At 51.7% G+C, this 18973-nt stretch overlaps 1 protein-coding gene across 1 annotated transcript in view; it reads right to left on the bottom strand.

Annotated features, from left to right (window-relative positions):
• LOC122385365 (excitatory amino acid transporter 1-like) overlaps positions 1 to 18973 on the bottom strand; it is a 113855-nt gene that overhangs the window by 76461 nt on the left and 18421 nt on the right. Inside the window, exon 2 of the mRNA XM_043373593.1 lies at positions 6289 to 6742. Within this exon, the coding sequence (XP_043229528.1) occupies positions 6289 to 6728 (440 nt within the window). The 5' untranslated portion in view covers positions 6729 to 6742. The remainder of the gene's footprint in view (positions 1 to 6288; positions 6743 to 18973) is intronic.

Genomic DNA, 18973 nt, shown 5'->3' with positions numbered 1-18973 from the left:
AAGAGGGTGGGAACTTTGGGTTTTAAAAAGCTGTCAGCACTTTTATCGGAAGGTGGCCGGGGCACACCGTAGCAGCCGCCAGCGCACTCCAGTTCGAGAGTCCGAGAGGAACTGACACGCATCTGGCGACCAGCGGTGAGCGGGGCTTCCGCGCTCCGTAGCGCGGGAGTGCGGGACTCCCGGCGGGCTCTGTGGCGCGGGGCTCCTCAGAGACCACCGCTGACCGCGGTCCGTTTGCGTCACACCACGACATGGTTCGATGCCCCTGCGGCGCCGCGGCTACCGGCGCGGTAAAATGGCGCCGGTCGTCAAACAGGTCCGACACTGACCGGCAAAGAATTCTGGGGTTTGCTCCAGCATTTGCCATTGAATGGAAAATAGGCACCTATCCAAGAGACAAACAACTTCGTCCGAACAGGTATGTGTATGGGAAAAACGGCACATAAGCACCTAAACAATACTTTTGGTTGAGTTCTCCCCAGTTACATACCGACCGCCAGTTAGCCGGAGAGCATCTGGCGGACAGCTCCGATCCGCTACTGCTGGTGGATCGCCAGCGGTGCGTACATTGCCGAGGACGGAGTGCAGGTCCCCGCGGCGGAGCGCTGAGGAGAGTGTATGTGCAGTCACGCCATCGGGTGGTGACGCGTCGCCGCGGCTGCACGCCGTGCCTCCAGAGACAGCGGACCGATGACACAGCTGACAGTGGCGTAACATCGCGACATACGAGACCGCTGAGAACGCACCACCCACGGTTCTGGCGCAGTTAGTTCAGCTGCCGCCGAGAAGCACCAGCCGCCGTCCTGCACAGCAGTTAGTTCAGCTGCCGCCGAGACGCACCAGTCGCCGGCTGAAGGTCGAGCGCTGGTCGGGTCCTCCGCACGGGGACCGTCGGTCCGTGCTCCCCACACGGGGCGTGGAGTCAGTCCGTGTCCTCCGCACGGGGACGGCCGTTCGATGCCGGCCGGCACGGTACCTGGCCGGCGGATTAGACGGCGCGCTTCTGAGAGCGTGTCCCGTCGGAAACCCGATCGGATCGATCGCGACGGAAGGGATAGCCGAACAGTGCTGAGCTAGTCGGCGGCTCAGACTTGGGAGCTGGCACCGGCTGTCAATCATTCCTTATACTCAGAATTGGTGATTATCAGGCCCCTTAAAGAAACATGGGAAGAATAACAACTTCAAAATGATAGATGATGACTGCACTTTATAAATTGGTGGCTACTGGCTTTGAAGAAGTTGACAACATCCAACGTTAATCAAATGCATGAATTATTGCAGGTCGTGTAGGTGACGATTTCGGATTGACATCATCAAGTTGGACGGACCAGAAACATTCTCTCTAGTGACCCCATTCACCTCTCAGATCGGTGACCAGCGCCCCCAGCTCTGGGTGTCATCCGCTGCCGGTCAGGGCAGCCACTGTCCAGACGGCACTGTGTGCAACACTTCACAGTCACATGCTGTTTAGAAGTGCGGCCGGAGAGGAATGGCCCACCGCTGCCGTCAGACGGCTTAATGAGCGCGCCCTGCTGCAGGCACCCCGCGGGGGCTCTCCGCGACTCGCCGAGCTGTGACAGACGGTGCAATCGGCCGTGTGTTGACATCTGAGCTCGGCCCGGCTGCAGCGGCGTGACGGAGTTGTCCAACTCGGCGGCACGCGGGTGACACCGCCGATACTCCTGAACTCCGCCGCCGGATGTTTGCAGCACAAGACGCGGCAGTATAAACATGGCATTAGCTGCTCGGCAGGCTGGCCCGTCACCGGCTGATTGCGGGGTCGGGGTCACGTGCAGAGGGTGCACGGTGCAGCGCAGCGCGACCGCCGTGAATCAGCGGCACGGCGCTGTGCGGCGACAGACGAGACCACGCCAGGCCGCTAAATCAGACGCAGTACTGCGATATGATTGAATGCGTACATTGTCCCAAACGGAGAAAACGCATTTAATATTCACGTAGTTATACATCAAATGGTTATATCATCAATGGCACTTAGATGATTTATGTGCATCACACCAAGCAGCTTCACAATATCCTGAAAATGAGCAAAAGTAAAAAACGATGCCAGTTTGTTTATCATGGTCACACTAAAGTTCGCTAGCTGTAAATTTGATAAACTTCATGTTGGTGAATTAATGTCGTCAAATGTCAAAAGTGATGACGATAAATCATCAGCAAAAATGTATGCTTTCGCGCCATCACGAGCCGTCCGATTCTTTGAGCCCCAAACACGATACTTTGCACAGGTGGGGCATTCCACGATAGATCGTACCACTTTTTCCAATTTGACACCCTCATCTCTCGGAATTTGACGAGAATTGGTCTGAGGGGTAATCAGGGACTCTGAATCCACCTGTAACAATTTTTTTAGGCTTATCAGGTAAGTATTTTTTGAGTTATGGTGTATAACATTTTTTGGATCTTGCTTTGCAGCGATAAGTTTGGCGGGCTGTAACTCTAAGACGGATTATTCAAAAGCCAAATGTTATATAACATTGAACTTGCAATGAAACAGAGATTAATATGTATTTTTTAAATTTCGAAAAATACGCTTTTTTATATATGACATATCGAATTTTCTTCCATTTGTATTTTTTGGACTTTGGGACCAATTTTTTTTTTGAATTTTTATTTCTTAAAAAAAAAATATTTGGCTCATTGTAAAGAAGTATGCAAAAAAATAGGAAGGTGTTCTTTCTATAAATGTATTTATTTTACGTCACGATAACGGTTTCCAATAGTGATTTCGGGAGGGGAGCTTACAAATGGCGTGGTAAAGCTGCCTAGTGACATCACAGGTTACTGAAATTTCAATTTAAGTCTGAGTCATCCGAAAAAGTGAAAAGAGGGTTCATCCAACCCTCTTTCCTATAAGCGCGAGGGTGAAAAAGGTGTTTGGTTCTGACATTGTTTTGGACGCCAATGACCATAGCTGTCCGAGATCAAAGTTACAGGACGCATACATGGTGTCCTCCAGAGGTCTCACAACTTGTATATCTGGGAATTTTTCAAGGTTACATGAGGTCAGGTCGGTCACGTGACATCACTGTTATAAATCAATGGGGAAATATAAAAACTGTTATTTTGGCGCCGAGAATGATCTAAAACTATCCCACGTACATGGTATCGTGATTTCATGCACTCCTTGCAAAGTCCAATGCTTTACTTTTGCATTGTTAACCTTGTGTGACGTCATTTATGACGTCACACAGGGTCGTGTGAGTTTTTCGTCAATAACTCCCGATCAAATGGAGCTAGAGAGTCGGGAAAGCCACCAATGGACTCGGGAAGACCTTTCGAATCGAATGATATGCCACATGATACCCTTTGCCCAGCTTCGTGACCTGAGGGGCTCTGACCTGACCTTGACCCGAGGTCAACTACTAAGTTGACCTCACCCTAGCAAAAAAGTATACCATTCGATGCACCTGAGCTAGGGAAACACAATGATGCCAAAATCGCGGCTCTGAGGCCATTTTTTGCGAAGTTATTTACTAAAAACCGAACCCGTGACTTCAGTCACGTGACCTGACCTCAGACGCTACCGGTTAACCTGAGACCTTAAAATCGGGTACCAATCGCTGCGACTTGTAACGGCACACACGCTCGTTTTTTCTGCGAGGCTCTAGCTCTATTAGAAGTGAAACGGCGTGCTGGGGTCGTATCAACCCCTCCGAAACCCATTTTGTTCGCGGGAAAATGAGGAACTTATAGAAAGAACACCTTTCTAATTTCTTGCATGTCGATTTGCAATGACATGAAGTTTATTTTGATAAAATAAAAATGTGAAAAATTTTGGTCCCAAAAGTCATTAGAAGCAAATGAAAAAAGATTAAGGTTTTTGCTCAACAATGAAATTTTTTCTTTGGAATTTTTAAATAGTAATATTAATTTTTGATTCATCGCAAGCTTAGTGTTGTTTATTTTTTGTTGATTGCTTGACCCGTTCTTGAGTTATAGGCCATCAAACGCACCGTTACATACCGAAGTTAAAAAAAAAAATGTAATGCAATATAACTCAAAAAGTTTTGATCTGAGAAGTCTGATATTTTGCCAGGCGTCTTTGGGGCCTATGATTAGGTACCCATAGGACCGATTTTCATTAAAATCTGAGAGATGAGGGTGACTCACGGGCCTGGTACGATCTATCGTGGAATGCCCCAGCCTGTGTCAGTGAGACAATGTGGCGTTCGTAGTCAGCAAGCCTGAGTCTTTAGGGTACATATAAACACAGAGCTGCCTTAAAATGAGAGGCCTACAAGCCCAAGGAGATCTCGTTGGCTTGCATGGGATGATATTTGAATTGTGGATGACATAGCAAAACTGTTCAAGCCACCAAGGTCTCGGTAGGTATTCAGAGAGCAGGCGCAGGGACATTTTTCACCGGCCTCAAATCCTCGGCAGCCATCTTTCATTTCTGTGGCCATATAATGTTTATATGGCGACACATCGCACATAATTAATAGATACTTATGTACTATGTAGGGAAGAGTGGGACAAAGCGGCCACCCATCGTTTTAGCCCTCCACAGCTGGCGTCAGCTCCAATTTATGGTTGCCAATTATACTTCTCTTCACGGTCGTTCGAATGAGCCAGACCGGGGTTTCCGGCCCATTGCCATTGCTCTGTGAAACACGGGAAAAACATTTCTTGCCAGGTTACTTACTATTTTTACGATCTTTACTTTTGTTGTATTCCATAACCGTTTAGAATTTCAGTTAAGCGTTCTTGTTCGTGCACTTTATCGTACATGTCTTCTACCAATTCCAATGCTTTTTGCCTCATTTATAGCTGAGCTGGAATGTTTTTGTCTTTGCCGGTATACGCGGGCAAAGTGGACGGGGCAAAGTGGCCAGCACCTAATTGGCCATAAGTTGTTTCCCCCTGGACAACAAACGTTGCTGATATTGAAATGTGTCGTCATGCATTCATCTCGGCCACTTTTCCGTTACATGAGTTACCAAATAATGCAATTAAATGCTTTTCGATGAATATCCTGTCTTTGTTTACCTACGGGTGGGAAGATGACAGATTAAACATTCATCCTCGATTAAACCTTGTCACCATCAAATATATAGCCTCGACGTTAATGAGGAAACTATTCTGTTTCTCATATTGGGACTTTAGAAGTCGCCGGTGGCCGCTTTGCCACATAGTATGGGGCAAAGTGGCCAAAATGCATAGGTTTAAAGTTTTATCAATATCTCTCATATGTGAATGCCTTTGGAAATGAAACGCAGTTGAAATAAAAGGCAATCTAATTGGGATCACATTGGCATAAAAAATTCTTTCCCAGGTTAAAAATCAAGCGTCGGCATCGTAAAAAGCGTTAGGGTGGCCGCTTTCCCCACTCTCCCCTGCGTTTTCTTTGGCGTCTCGATGCCTTTTCCTTGGAATTTGGACACACCCACCTAAGTGTGATTCGTAAAAATCATACCAACCACAAAGTTGATTGCAAGGTGAAGGCTCTAGAATGATCGCAAATGTTGAATGATAAGGCAAGACAAAATCCGATCATATCTATTCAGCACATACGCACCTAAAAAGCCTAAAATTCAAATATTTCAATTACGCCCAGTCCTATCACCTACGACATGATCTAGGACTGGGTCAGCAGTTGCAGTTGGCATTCGGGACTCGGCACTCACCTGACGAGGTCCATGCGCGTGTCGACACTCACCTGACGAAGTCTATGAGAGTGTCGGCACTCACCTGACGAAGTCTATGAGGGTGTCGGCACTCACCTGAAGAAGTCTATGAGAGTGTCGGCACTCACCTGACGAAGTCTATGAGGGTGTCGACACTCACCTGACGAGGTCCATGAGAGTGTCGACACTCACCTGACGAAGTCTATGAGAGTGTCGACACTCACCTGACGAGGTCCGTGCGCGTGTCGACACTCACCTGACGAAGTCTGTGAGAGTGTCGGCACTCACCTGACGAGGTCCATGAGCGTGTCGACACTCACCTGACGAGGTCCATGCGCGTGTCGACACTCACCTGACGAGGTCCATGCGCGTGTCGACACTTACCTGACGAAGTCTAGGAGAGTGTCGGCACTCACCTGACGAAGTCTAGGAGAGCGTCGGCACTCACCTGACGAAGTCTATGAGGGTGTCGACACTCACCTGACGAGGTCCATGAGAGTGTCGACACTCACCTGACGAAGTCTATGAGAGTGTCGACACTCACCTGACGAGGTCCGTGCGCGTGTCGACACTCACCTGACGAAGTCTGTGAGAGTGTCGGCACTCACCTGACGAGGTCCATGAGCGTGTCGACACTCACCTGACGAGGTCCATGAGAGTGTCGGCGGTGGTGGTGTCTCGCGAGGACGCCTCGTCCTTGTGGATGCCCTCGTCGTTGCCCTGGCCCGGGTGGATGCTCACCACCAGGATGATACCGATGATGACGGCTATCACCGTGGTCACCATGTAGTAGGCGATAGCCCGCGCGCCGATCTTGCCCGACAGGCTGAGGTCGAGGTTTCCGACGGCCGAGATCAGGCTGGAGACGATGAGCGGCAGGATGAGCGCCTTCAGCATGCGCAGGAACAGCTCGCCCAGGAAGCCGACGTACATGGCATCGCGCTGCGCCCACTTCTCCGAGCCCGGCGGGCGCAGCGCGATCCCCAGGATGACGCCGCCGAACACGCCGGCCAGCGTCAGCAGCGTCAGCACGTTCGTCTTCAGGCAGCCCTTGATGTTGGTCACCACGCGGCCCGACATCCTGGCGGGCGACTCTGCGGGCGGGAGGCGCCGTCAGACGGCCGGGTCTGGGCAACTGAGGGGGCTGAGCCCCAGTGACTGGGGCGGGGGGCTGTCAGAGGCCGCGTCCCGGTAACTGGGGGGCTGAGCCCCAGTGACTGGGGCGGGGGGGCTGTCAGAGGCCGTGTCCCGGTAACTGAGCGGGCCGCCTCCCGGCAGCTGGGGGGGGGGGGAGGGGGAGGCGCTGTCGTGGCCCGCGACTCTCAACTGATGGCCCCGAATAATGCTCAGTCATGAACAATTGGCAAAAGCCTGGTTTGTTCTGAAAGGACAGTGGTTGTGCATTGCATCAGCTGATAAGCTCCATTCCAATAAATCAACTAAAACTACGCTATTTATAGAACGCGATTCAGAAACTCGGAAAAGTTGAAATCTGATGTCATGTTTTACATTATAGACGACAGAACCAACGTGACATTTACAGATTGAATGCAATTTCGCTACCCCACAAGTATCCTCACAATGTCGTGTATACCGGGCAAGTCGCCCCGCCGAGGCAAAACGCCCCACCGATGTTTCTTGAAACAGGCAAGGTTCTGAAGAAACATCCTCTGTTCAATAAGAAGTACACTGTATGATCATTATCCCGCGCCCCACTGGGGGGGGGGGGGGTTATTCATAGCACCCTTCTCGTTTTCTGCAATAATTTCCAAACCGCTTGACGTATCAACACAAAACTTTTAGTACCTTCGGCTGCATTAAATTGACACCTTGTGTCAAAATATGAACTTCGTAGCTACCATAGCTCGGCGCCGGAAATGACGTCAGAGTGACGTCATGTTCGGCCGATTTCGACGCAAAACATTGAACTACGGCTCTCAACAGCTCAGTTTTTAAGCTAGATCCAATTTATTTGCATGAGAGGACTCAGAATAGACCCCGCCCGGCCCGGCGAGGAATCTCTGAGCACCGGCCCGGCGCGGGTTAATAAATCACTCCCTAGCTGGGAGTCCGATCAGAAGTCAAGGAATTTGAGGGAGGGAATTTGAAGTAAGATGTCCAAAGAACGCACCGAGCACAAATTTGTGCTCATTTAGGTTCATATTCCACATTCAGGTGATGTAGGACAAAAGGTATTTAGCAAAATATATTATCTGGGACGTCTTGCCCCGGAGGCTATCCTACTTATGTAACGTATGTACCTATGTACAGCCCACCGCTAAAGTAATGTGTGGTTTTACCAATCTCAACGGATGGCTTTGACCGACAATTTTTAAATGCGGACTGATTGAAAAGAAGACGTCAATAGATAAAGTTGTAGCTGCAAGGGTGAAGATACATGTAAGCTACATTTAAAGTCTCGTTGCGGTCTGGCTAATCGTTCCTAGGCTTCAGAAGCAGAACATACCCATGACTGAAACCACACATTACTTCTGCTGTGGACTGTACTTATATGTTGGGTACGGGTGTTTATGTTTGTCAGTGCCAGTTGGTGTAATGTCAGTAAATGCCTATAAGATACATTGGACGTTATCCTACATATATAAGACCGTAGCAGCAGCCCCAACGTCGGCTCAAAGCTCAGCACCTCGCAGAACCAATACCGGTGCTGTGAGCTCGCAGTATATGACACCCGCTGATCACAAATGTAGCGCCAGCAGTTTCCAGCGGAGCGGAGCGCACTGCTGATAGAGCCTGACGACGCACCATTCACATGCATGGTGATTAGTGATTGGAACTCAAGAGACCGTCCACAGAGGCCTTGATCAACAAACAATGACGAAATGGCCACGCCACTGGCCGTCTCCGGGTACGCTGACGGGTATCATTTTGCGCCAACTCATTGTACATTTGCCGCCTCGCAGCCTACGCCATCCAGTGACGAGGACATGGCCGCATTCAGTTGCGCGACACGCACCAGCGGCCGTTCAGCGCTGACAGCGGGTCGCCTGTAATACCTGACGGCACAAAGAAGACGCGCGTCGCAGCTGTTTGCTGAAGGCGCCGCGCCGCCATTGGACACCGTGACGCGGCTCTTCCTCCCAGGGTTCTTCGCGGACGTGTTTCCCGGTCGGGGAGCGAGACTCTGACAGCCGCCACATCCCCGGTGAGCTGCACTTTTCAATGAAGGCCAAAGGGATGCCCACATTTAGATAATGAGTCTGGCATTGGTCCTTTCACTCTCCATCTGTCTGAAGTGTCCCAATTCGAACGATATGTACCCCTATGCAATGTACAAGATCTACTGGAGAAATATGACCACAAGAATGCCCTTGCAAATCATGCTTTCATTAATCAACTCGCTCGCCTGGGTCCAATTTCACCAAGTGCGGTAAGCTCAATTTTGGGGTAGTTTTTGTAGTTACGTAGTGGGGTAGTTTGGTAGTTTACCCCAAATTGAGTTTACCGCACTTGGTGAAATTGGGTCCTGGGTCAAGATTAGCTGAAGCAGCTACACCAACGATTATTCGCGAAAGATGTAAGGAAGAAAATGCAAAGCATACCGACAGCAAATCTGGCATACCCAATGGCACCATTTTCATAAGCCATAAGCACTTCCTGCAAGTTTCAGATCCCGTTGGCCCAAGTCAGGTCGTCATATCACAAAAAAATGGTACATCGTCGTAAGTCAAAGTCAACTTTAATTTTGCGCACTGCAATATGTTTCGCCCTTTCCCATCGTTACGCTGGGGACGCAATGCATCTATTTTTCGATTTTTTCTCTTAATCCTGCAGCGCATACCGATTTCCGCCACCAAAGGTGTGCAGCGAGAGTCCGAAGGACCGTCCGACGGTCCCCGCCACAGTTGTCGGACTGCGACAGCTCGTCGGTCACGTTTGACGCCCAGTCCCTGTTGGACTCACGCCTCAATTTATATTTCCACACCGACGACTCGGCTTCCGAACACCTCGATGGGAATTGCTCTTCGAATCTCTCGCCTTCAGCTGGGGGAGGGGTGCTGAGTCGCCGCCCGGCCCCGGCCCCGTCGGACGGCGATTACATTCAGCGGGAGCAGCGGCGGCGCTGCGGCGCCGGCTCCAGCTCAGCTCGGGAGTCGGACACCCGGCGCTGGAGGGTCGGACTGAGCCCGGGACACCCGGCACTGGAGGGTCGGACTGAGCCCTGGACACCCGGCACTGGAGGGTCGGACTGAGCCCTGGACACCCGGCACTGGAGGGTCGGACTGAGCCCTGGACACCCGGCGCTGGAGGGTCGGACTGAGCCCGGGACACCCGGCACTGGAGGGTCGGACCCCGGCGCTGGACACTGGAGGGTCGGATGAGCCCGAGACACTCGGCACTGGGCTCTGGAGGGTCGGACTGAGCCCGGGACACCCGGCGCTGGAGGGTCGGACTGAGCCCGGGACACCCGGCGCTGGAGGGTCGGACTGAGCCCTGGACACCCGGCACTGGGCTCTGGAGGGTCGGACTGAGCCCTGGACACCCGGCGCTGGAGGGTCGGACTGAGCCCTGGACACCCGGCACTGGAGGGTCGGACCCCGGCGCTGGACACTGGAGGGTCGGACTGGGCCCTGGACACCCGGCGCTGGAGGGTCGGACTGAACCCGGGACACCCGGCACTGGAGGGTCGGACTGAGCCCGGGACACCCGGCGCTGGAGGGTCGGACTGAGCCCGGGACACCCGGCACTGGAGGGTTTGACTGAGCCCTGGACACCCGGCGCTGGACACTGGAGGATCGGACTGAGCCCGGGACACCCGGCACTGGAGGGTCTGACTGAGCCCTGGACACCCGGCGCTGGACACTGGAGGGTCGGACTGAGCCCTGGACACCCGGCGCTGGAGGGTCGGACTGAGCCCGGGACACCCGGCACTGGAGGGTCGGACTGAGCCCGGGACACCCGGCACTGGAGGGTCGGACTGAGCCCTGGACACGCGGCGCTGGACACTGGAGGGTCGGACTGAGCCCTGGACACCCGGCGCTGGGCGCTGGAGGGTCGGACTGAGCCCGCACATTGGAATGGACGGGGGAACTGGGCCCGGGCCCGGAGTGAGAACGGGAGCCGGCGTCCACGGGACGGGACCGAGCCGTCTCGGCGGCGGACCCGGGGATTCCCCCGCAGTCCCTGCTGTCCGGCCGGCCGGCCGCTGAATCATATACAGCTGCACAGGCGGGCAAACCGGTCTCAGGCACCGAGTCTCCGGCTGATGGCGCGCGATGCGGCCGAACCCGGTTACGCACGTGATGACAGACATCACAGGGATTACGGCCGGCAACAAGGGATTAGCTGACCACATTAAAAGCCATTTAGTGGCTGTTACCTGCCAGGAATGGCATAATAAAGCCAACAGCAAAATACCAGCTACCAAGGGACTTAGGCCGTAAGGTGAAGGAACGAGCATAAATGGTGTGAAAATTGCGTCACACATAATCAGCTACAGTCGTGCGAATCAATTACCCACAAACAACAGTATTCAGTATGCTATCATTATCGGTGCAATTCATACGGCACGTGCAACTTGCAATAATTAAAGTGACCATCCCACCTTAAAGGGACCCTCCCACAGCGGCGTATTTAGAAAATCGCGAAGGGGGGGGCCAAGGGTTTGGAGGGCGCCACCTCACCCAAGGAGGGCGCCATACGGTCGCGAGATAAAAAATCGCTCAGCGGGGTGGAGGGGGGGGGGGGGGTTGGGAGGCGTTTTTTACCATGCCACCAGTTTTTTTTTTGCGTAACCTCGTATAGGTCGTGCTGCATTGATTTTGCATCGTGTGTATTCTTTATACTCCAGGTCACAAAAGGTCAAGTGTTCTTGAAATGCTGCGCCGAAGGCGCGCGAAATTTTTGAAAACAACCTTTTCCTCCGCTTTTTAGGCACGCCTTTTATACGATCACCGTTCAAAGCTCCTCTCGCTCTTTTACCAAATTTGAAGGTGTAAAAAATACCGAAGGTTTGGTAGGGCCGCTGCCACACAAACTGTATAGAAAGCTTGGCTCATGGGTGTCGATGTATAAAAGTTTATTGGCGGTGGCATATCTACGCACCAGATCACCGTATCGGATTGATACCGGAGCGCGAGATGCGTAAACATCATCCAAATTACCTCAGACCAGCCTTCATAGCCTTCTCACAGATGCATACAGTGTACCCACATAACCAGTTTCAATCACCGAAACTTCAGATGCCTGCTGTTGCGGCCGAACCTGTTGACAATACTTAATCGTAATCCATACCGATGCCATGATGCACGTAAAGTAGGATCAATCCGTTAAGACCAAAGACGTGTTTTATGCATCGTAGAGCGTAGATAGTTTTGGTAGGTATAGGTACTTCATTCATTGTGCTGAATGCACGTTCATTTGTGGCAGTTTTCACAGGCAAGACATCAACTATGTGCAATAGAACGACTAATTTGAAAAGCATGCCAAAGGAGTAAATAAATGATAAGAGGGCAGCGATCAACGGATGTTGCCAATAGGTAGAAGGGCTGCGATCCACAGGAGGGCGCTAATAGGTAGGAGAGCCCCGATCAACATCCCGAGTTTCGATAGTAGGGCACCGATAGGTAGGAAGTTGGCGAGCAGCAGGAGGGCGCCAATGGATAGAAGGGCAGCGATCAACAGGAGGGCACCAATAGGTAGGAGGGCCCCGATCAACAATCAACAGGAGGGTGCCACCAGGTAAGAGGGTGGCGAGGAACAGGAGAGCACCAATAGGAGGGTGGCGATCAACAAGAGGTCGCCAATAGGTGGGAGGGCGGTCATCAACTGGAAGTCGTTAATGAGCGGAAGGGTGACGATTAAAATGGGGGTGGCAATGGTGAGGAGGGCGCCTTTGCTCAAGAGGATGACACGAACAGGAGGGCGTCTGTGCGGAGGGCGCTGGTCAACAGGAAGGTACCAGTGGATAGGAGGGCGGTGATCAACAGGAGGGTGCCAGTGGTTAGGAGGGCGGCGATCAACACGAGGGCGCCAATAAGAGAAGGGCCCCGATTAACATTCAACAGGAAGGACTAGGGAACCAATAGGTAGGAGGGCGGCACTGAACAATAGGGTGCCAAAAAGGAGAAAGGCGGCCTTGAAAATTTCACATGAGGGCGCAATAGGTAGGAGAGCGCCAATAATTATGAGGACGCCGATCAGCAGAAGGGCGGCAATATGTAGCAGGGTGGCGACCTACAGGAGGGCGCCTTCGGGTGAGAGGGCGCTTATTTACGGGACAGCGGCTTACATAGGCGACCACCGTTACGCTTAGAGAGCTACAGCCTACAAATGTGGTTGAAGGGCGCCCGAGGGAGCCCTCCAACCGTATTTGGAGGGCGTATTTGGAATGGGCGTCCTCCGAGGGCGCCCTCCATCCGTATTTTCCCTGTAAACACATTCGCGATTGGAGGGCGCCCTCCAGTCGCGATTGTTTTTCGATTCGATATCACAATTGCATTTGCGATTGGAGGGCGCCTTCGGCGCCCTCCAATCGCAAAGGGCGCCTTCGGCGCCCAAGGGGGGGGGGCCATGGCCCAGTGGCCCCCCCTGCCTACGCCCCTGCCCTCCCACCTTCAAAAAAGTTAATGAATTGACATGAAAGTGATGTCACTCGGTTCAGAAAGAGCAAAAACGAATATCTACCAAATTTCATCGAAAAATATTCACCGGTTTTCAAGATATTAGACTTTTACTTTTGTTTACTTTTTGGGATCTCCGCTGTTCCTAGCGACTTTATTTGAAAGTGCGGCATTTGTTGCGCGCAAAGCAGCATATACCACCGCGTGCTACAAAACGTTTTAGTCAAACATTTAACGGACGTTCGAAAGCCTGATGACGTCATCAGATTCCCGTAATGGTTAAGAGATAGGGACCACGCTGGTCCCACCCTGCAAGTAAAGGGAAGAAATTTCTTGAACACCATAAAGCTGCGGGGGTTGCGACCAGGATAAATGGTGGTTTCTGAGCCTGGCCGCAAACTTGGCTATCTCAACTCAAAACTAATGTTAAGGTGGGAGGGTCCCTTTAACATTAGTTTTGAGTTGAGATAGCCAAATTGGTGGCCATGGCCTGCAAATACCGGTTTGGGCACTCACAACATCGGAAAATGCTTTAATTCGGAGATATGGAACTTCAAACTTGCAGTTTTCGGATTCTAATGGGCTAATGCATTGGAATGCCCCCTTAGAATTTGTGACGTCAGCGGAGATCTAACAATCTTTAAATCTTAGACTAAAACCATCGCTAACATGAAGTGGTATACCACTGAATGGTATACACTGCTTTGTGCGCAACGTCTGCCGCACTTCGAGGCTGCCAAATTATTGCTTCCAAATAAGTCGCTAGGAACAGCGGAGATCCCGAAAAGTAAACAAAAGTAAAAGCCTAATATATTGAAAATCAGTGAATATTTTTCGGTGAAATTTGGTAGATATTCGTTTTAGATCTTTCCGAACCAAGGGACACCACTTTTATGCCAATTCAATAAACTATTTTGAAGGTGGGAGGGTCCCTTTAACCCGCGCCCTGATGGGGTCTGCCGAGCAACGCGGTCTGATAGGGGGGCATTTGCCCCCCCCCCTAAGATCTCGAGAACCACGCAACATAGCGACAAGCGGCAAATGGCGTTGGATAGCCCCAACGGGGAACTACCATGTGACCCAATTTCATTGACCTCGGTCTAACCGATGACGTCACAGGTCAGGTTAAATGTCAAATTTTCACCGTTTACAGGCATTTCAAGAAATGCGTTGTAAAATCGAGTAAAATGCATTTCATTGAAAATCATCGATGGGTAAATGTTCGCCAAACACATATTTTGCTATTTGAGGTCACTGATACTAGGTCAGGTCACAGAGGTCAGGTCACATAGGTCACAATATAAAAATATCATGTGATGCATGTTTTATGGTCCATTTTATATGCCAAATGCGAGTATGTGGGACAGGCAGCCCTTGGGGTCAGTTGAAATTATGTGTTGGAGAAGGTCAGGTCAAGGTCAGGTCAAATGAGGTCAAATTTCAAAGTTGATATTTTTGCATAAAATGGGTATCGTTTCGATGCAGTTCGTCACGGGGAGTTCAATGGTGGTCTTTGTTTTGCGCTACGTGGCCTAGAATTGTTTAAAAAAAAAATTGAGTTCCAAAATTTGACGTCATCAATTTTGAAGTTTTTCCGCTATAACTTGGCCAAAAAAGAAGTATCGATCTAAAATTTGGTAGGTATGTATATCGAAAAGCGCAGGGACTATCACATATATTCCGGTTTTTCGAAATTCGATTTTTGGGGGAATTTTTCGAGTTTTTCTAAAAAAAATATATATTTTTTTTCTATTTGGGGTCAAAAACCCAAAATTTTGAAAATCCGAGATGGCAGTTTTGTAGCGCCGTCTTTTCTCTACACAACCACATAAATAACTTTAAAAAATTGCTTGTAAACTGTAGATTTGGTGAGCCTTTAAAGATGTCATGTTTTTTTGCTCATTTTTACTTGAACATGACCTCAGTTTGACCTCAATAACGCTTGACCCAAGGTGACCTGTGACTTAAAATTTGGTGTGAAGGTGTGAAATTGATGCCCGGGAAGGTACCCAAAATTTGGCGGCGCGCGCCGCCGTTTTTTTCACTATTTAAGAAAAACCACAGGGGGGCCAAAATGGCCCCCATCAGGGCGCGGGTTAACCTGCGATCAGAGCTGTGATGCACAGCTGAGCGGTCACCGCTGGGTGTGCGTCCGCCGTCGGCGGCCGGACGCCGGCCCTGTGTGACGGCCGGACGCCGGCCCTGTGTGACGGTCGGACGCCGACACTGTGTGACGGCCGCAGGCCCTATGACAGCGCGGGGTCACCACAGCCGGCACCCGGCCCGATGCGGCTGCCCTGTTTTACAGCTGACTGCGTGTTCAGCCTCCCCCCCCCCCGAGCACGCCACCCTGTCCCATCGCCGGAGGCAGAGTGAGACGTCAGCCCAGTTCGGCGACAGGCCAAACAAACCGATCATCCCACGCGCGTCGTTTTCAGTGGAAAGGCCCGTCGGCGACAGGCGCGGCGGCCGCGGTCGGTCCGTTTTTTTTTCGGCGGCCGTGAGCCGCTCTGTCAGACGGGCTGCGGCTGAGCGCCGGCTGTGATATGGGGCGGGCCAGTGGACGCCTCCGGCCCCGGTCAGCGGCCGTGCGTCCGACACCTCGAGAGCTGCTGCCGACCGGCCGACAGGACCGCGCGTCAGCCGCACCACCGAACCGGCCGCGGCACAGGACCGCGCGTCAGCCGCGCCACCGAACCGCAGCACAGGACCGCGCGTCAGCCGCGCCACCGAACCGCGGCACAGGACCGCGCGTCAGCCGCGCCACCGAACCGCGCGTCAGCCGCAGCACAGGACCGCGCGTCAGCCGCGCCACCGAACCGCGGCACAGGACCGCGCGTCAGCCGCACGGTCGCACCACCGAACCGCAGTGAGAAATAACAGCCGACCTGACCTGAAATGACCTGACAACAGAAATGGCCTGACCTGGTAGCAGTGACCTTATTTAGCAAAATATGTATTAGGAAAAACGGTGTTTTCTCAATGATTTTTATAACATGCCTCCTACATACTTGATGAAGTCACATTTCATAGGTCTGCAAATGGTAAAAAATGCGATATTTGACCTGATCTGATCGGTTGCACCAAGGTCAATGAAATTGGGTCATATGCTTGTTGTTATGTGGGGCTATCGAGCGTCGCTTAAATTTTGAAAAGCAGTCGGTAGCTTTCCGAGATCTTGGGGGAGAAATGTCCCTCCTCCCCCTACGGGCGGTAGGGTCCGGGAATAGCCCTATGGAGCGCGGTTTAAGAACATGTGCGAATGACCATGGGGACTCAAAAATTATGACGGCTACATGACGGCGCGCTGTCAGGGCGCTGTCCTCAGGGCGCCGTCCTCAGGGCGCCGTCCTCAGGGCGCCGTCCTCAGGGCGCTGTCCTCAGGGCGCTGTCCTCAGGGCGCCGTCCTCAGGGCGCCGCTGTCGGGAGCTGTCCTCAGGGCGCCTCGCCTCCCGGTCATCCATCGGCTCTCCACGCAGTCTGGCTCGACTGAAAGGGCGTCGGTTCGCTTTGGCCGCCTCCAGACCCGGGAATGAATGACTCTGTGCATCCGTGAGTGGGTGTACGCATCCATGAGTGTCCATGATGAGTGTATGCGTGTGCATTATTGACAGTACGTGTAACCGGAATCGATGGGCTGTCACCCGTCCAGTGCCCAATACGACAAGAGTCTAATAACACGCACGGTGACACGGGGCACTCGGGGGCAGTCGACGGACGGACTACGGTGACATGGGACAGTAGACAGTCGACGGACGGACTACGGTGACATGGGACAGTAAGTAGACAGTAGACACTCTGCAGTGACATGGGACAGTAGACAGTGACTGCAGTGACAAGGGACAGTAGACAGTGACAGTAGACAGTGACTGCAGTGACATGGGACAGTAGACAATGACTACAGTGACATGGGACAGTAGACAGTGACAGAAGACAGTGACTGCAGTGACATGGGACAGTAGACAGTGACTACAGTGACATGGGACAGTAGACAGTGACTGCAGTGACATGGGACAGTAGACAGTGACAGCAGACAGTGACTGCAATGACATAGGACAGTAGACAGTGACTACAGTGACATGGGACAGTAGACAGTGACTGCAGTGACATGGGACAGAAGACAGCCGAAGGAAGGTAGCCTGGTGTAGATCCCTACAACCTACCCAAAGACCTTGTAGATGCCTTTCACTATAGATACCTAGATACCTGAATCCTGGTTGTAAGATACCTACTTAACCCGCGCCCTGCTGGGGGGTGTTTGAACACCCCCCTTGTGGTTTTTCGCGAATATCTCAAAAACGGCGGCGCGGAGCGCCGCCGTTTTTGGTATACCTTATCACACATCAATTCTACACATGTTGTGAAAATTTCAGACCAAGGTCATTCAAGGTCAGGTCACCAGGTCACTTGAAGTGACCTCACCTCATAAAAACTTTCAATGTCTGTCATAGCTACACCGAGTGACCGATCGCTTTGAAACTTTCAGCGATTGCTAAGAGCAATAGCATGTACAAAATGTATATCTCAGAATTTTGATATCGATGACCTAAGGTCAGGTCAATTTTGCGACCTCCCCATTATAAGTCAATGGGAGAAAATTGAAATGCGCCTCTTTTGGATGAAAGACATTATAAACACTCCCAAACACCGAATTACAAGTGGTTTAGACACACTGAACTTGAAAATGGTGTCCGTGACCCTTGTTTATGCCCTGAGGTCATCTTAGGTCACGAATGGTATCTATCAGTTTTTCGCAAATAACTTTTGATAGAGGCATGCTAGAGCGATGAAAACGCCTTAGATGTGTTCAGCTCGACGATACGGATCGACTGATATGCAACATGACCCTTTCCGGTCAGGTCATGACCTTGACCTGAGGTCAAATTTTCAAGTTGACCTTTCAAGGTCAAGTTATAGTTCATTCGATGCGTCTTGACGAGAGGAACACGATGCCCGTAAAAGTAAGCTCGTACAAGGCTTGGGTCAAAAGTTATTGCAGAAAAACTGTTTTCGAAAAAATCGGCTATTTTTGCAGTTTTTGCCCCCTGCAGGCAAAACCGTTGACGTTAGGTCAAATCTGAGAGAATTACTCAGAAAGGGCGTTAATAGGGCTATCGAATGCGCTTTTCCGCGGCGCTGTAGCTCTATTGGTTCCCGAGTTATGCGTTGGCTTCTTGGAAATTTTCGACATTCGACCTGGAAATCGGCGAAATTTTGCCTTCAATGACCTCTGGTGACCTGACCTTTGACCTGACCAAAAAATTGACCGAAGTGATTTCGTCATTATTTTTTACGCTCTTTCGAACGCCGCCTTCCGCGTATCGCTACGTGGCCCAGGAGCCGAGTTACAAGGGGGGGTGTTCAAACACCCCCCCCCCCCCAGCAGGGCGTGGAAATCCAGGACCCCCAGCAGGGCGCGGGTTAAAAGCGTGAGCGTCCTTCCGTACGCACTTTTCAGGTCCACCCAGTAGTGCAGAGACCAGGGGCACCCAGCGCTATATCAGATCCATCCAGCGGCAAGGGGACCAGAGGCACCCAGCGCCAGTGCTGTGGTAGAAACCGGACCGGCGCCACTCAATAAACAGTTCCGTCACGGAGCAAAAACGCCCGATCGGGCTCTGCTGAATGAATACACTGTCCGGGAATGACAGGTGAATGGTTAAAGATATCGCTTTAGAAGAGTCGAGCTGGCGACTCAATTGGATCGCCCTCCTTCGATATGCTCACACAGCCGTTGCCACG

Source organism: Amphibalanus amphitrite, unplaced genomic scaffold (assembly GCF_019059575.1).
Source record: "Amphibalanus amphitrite isolate SeventyFive unplaced genomic scaffold, NRLGWU_Aamphi_draft 000216F_arrow, whole genome shotgun sequence".
Taxonomy (NCBI): domain Eukaryota; kingdom Metazoa; phylum Arthropoda; class Thecostraca; order Balanomorpha; family Balanidae; genus Amphibalanus; species Amphibalanus amphitrite.
Note: the sequence above shows the minus strand (reverse complement) of the source record. Positions and strands in the feature narration are given on the sequence as shown.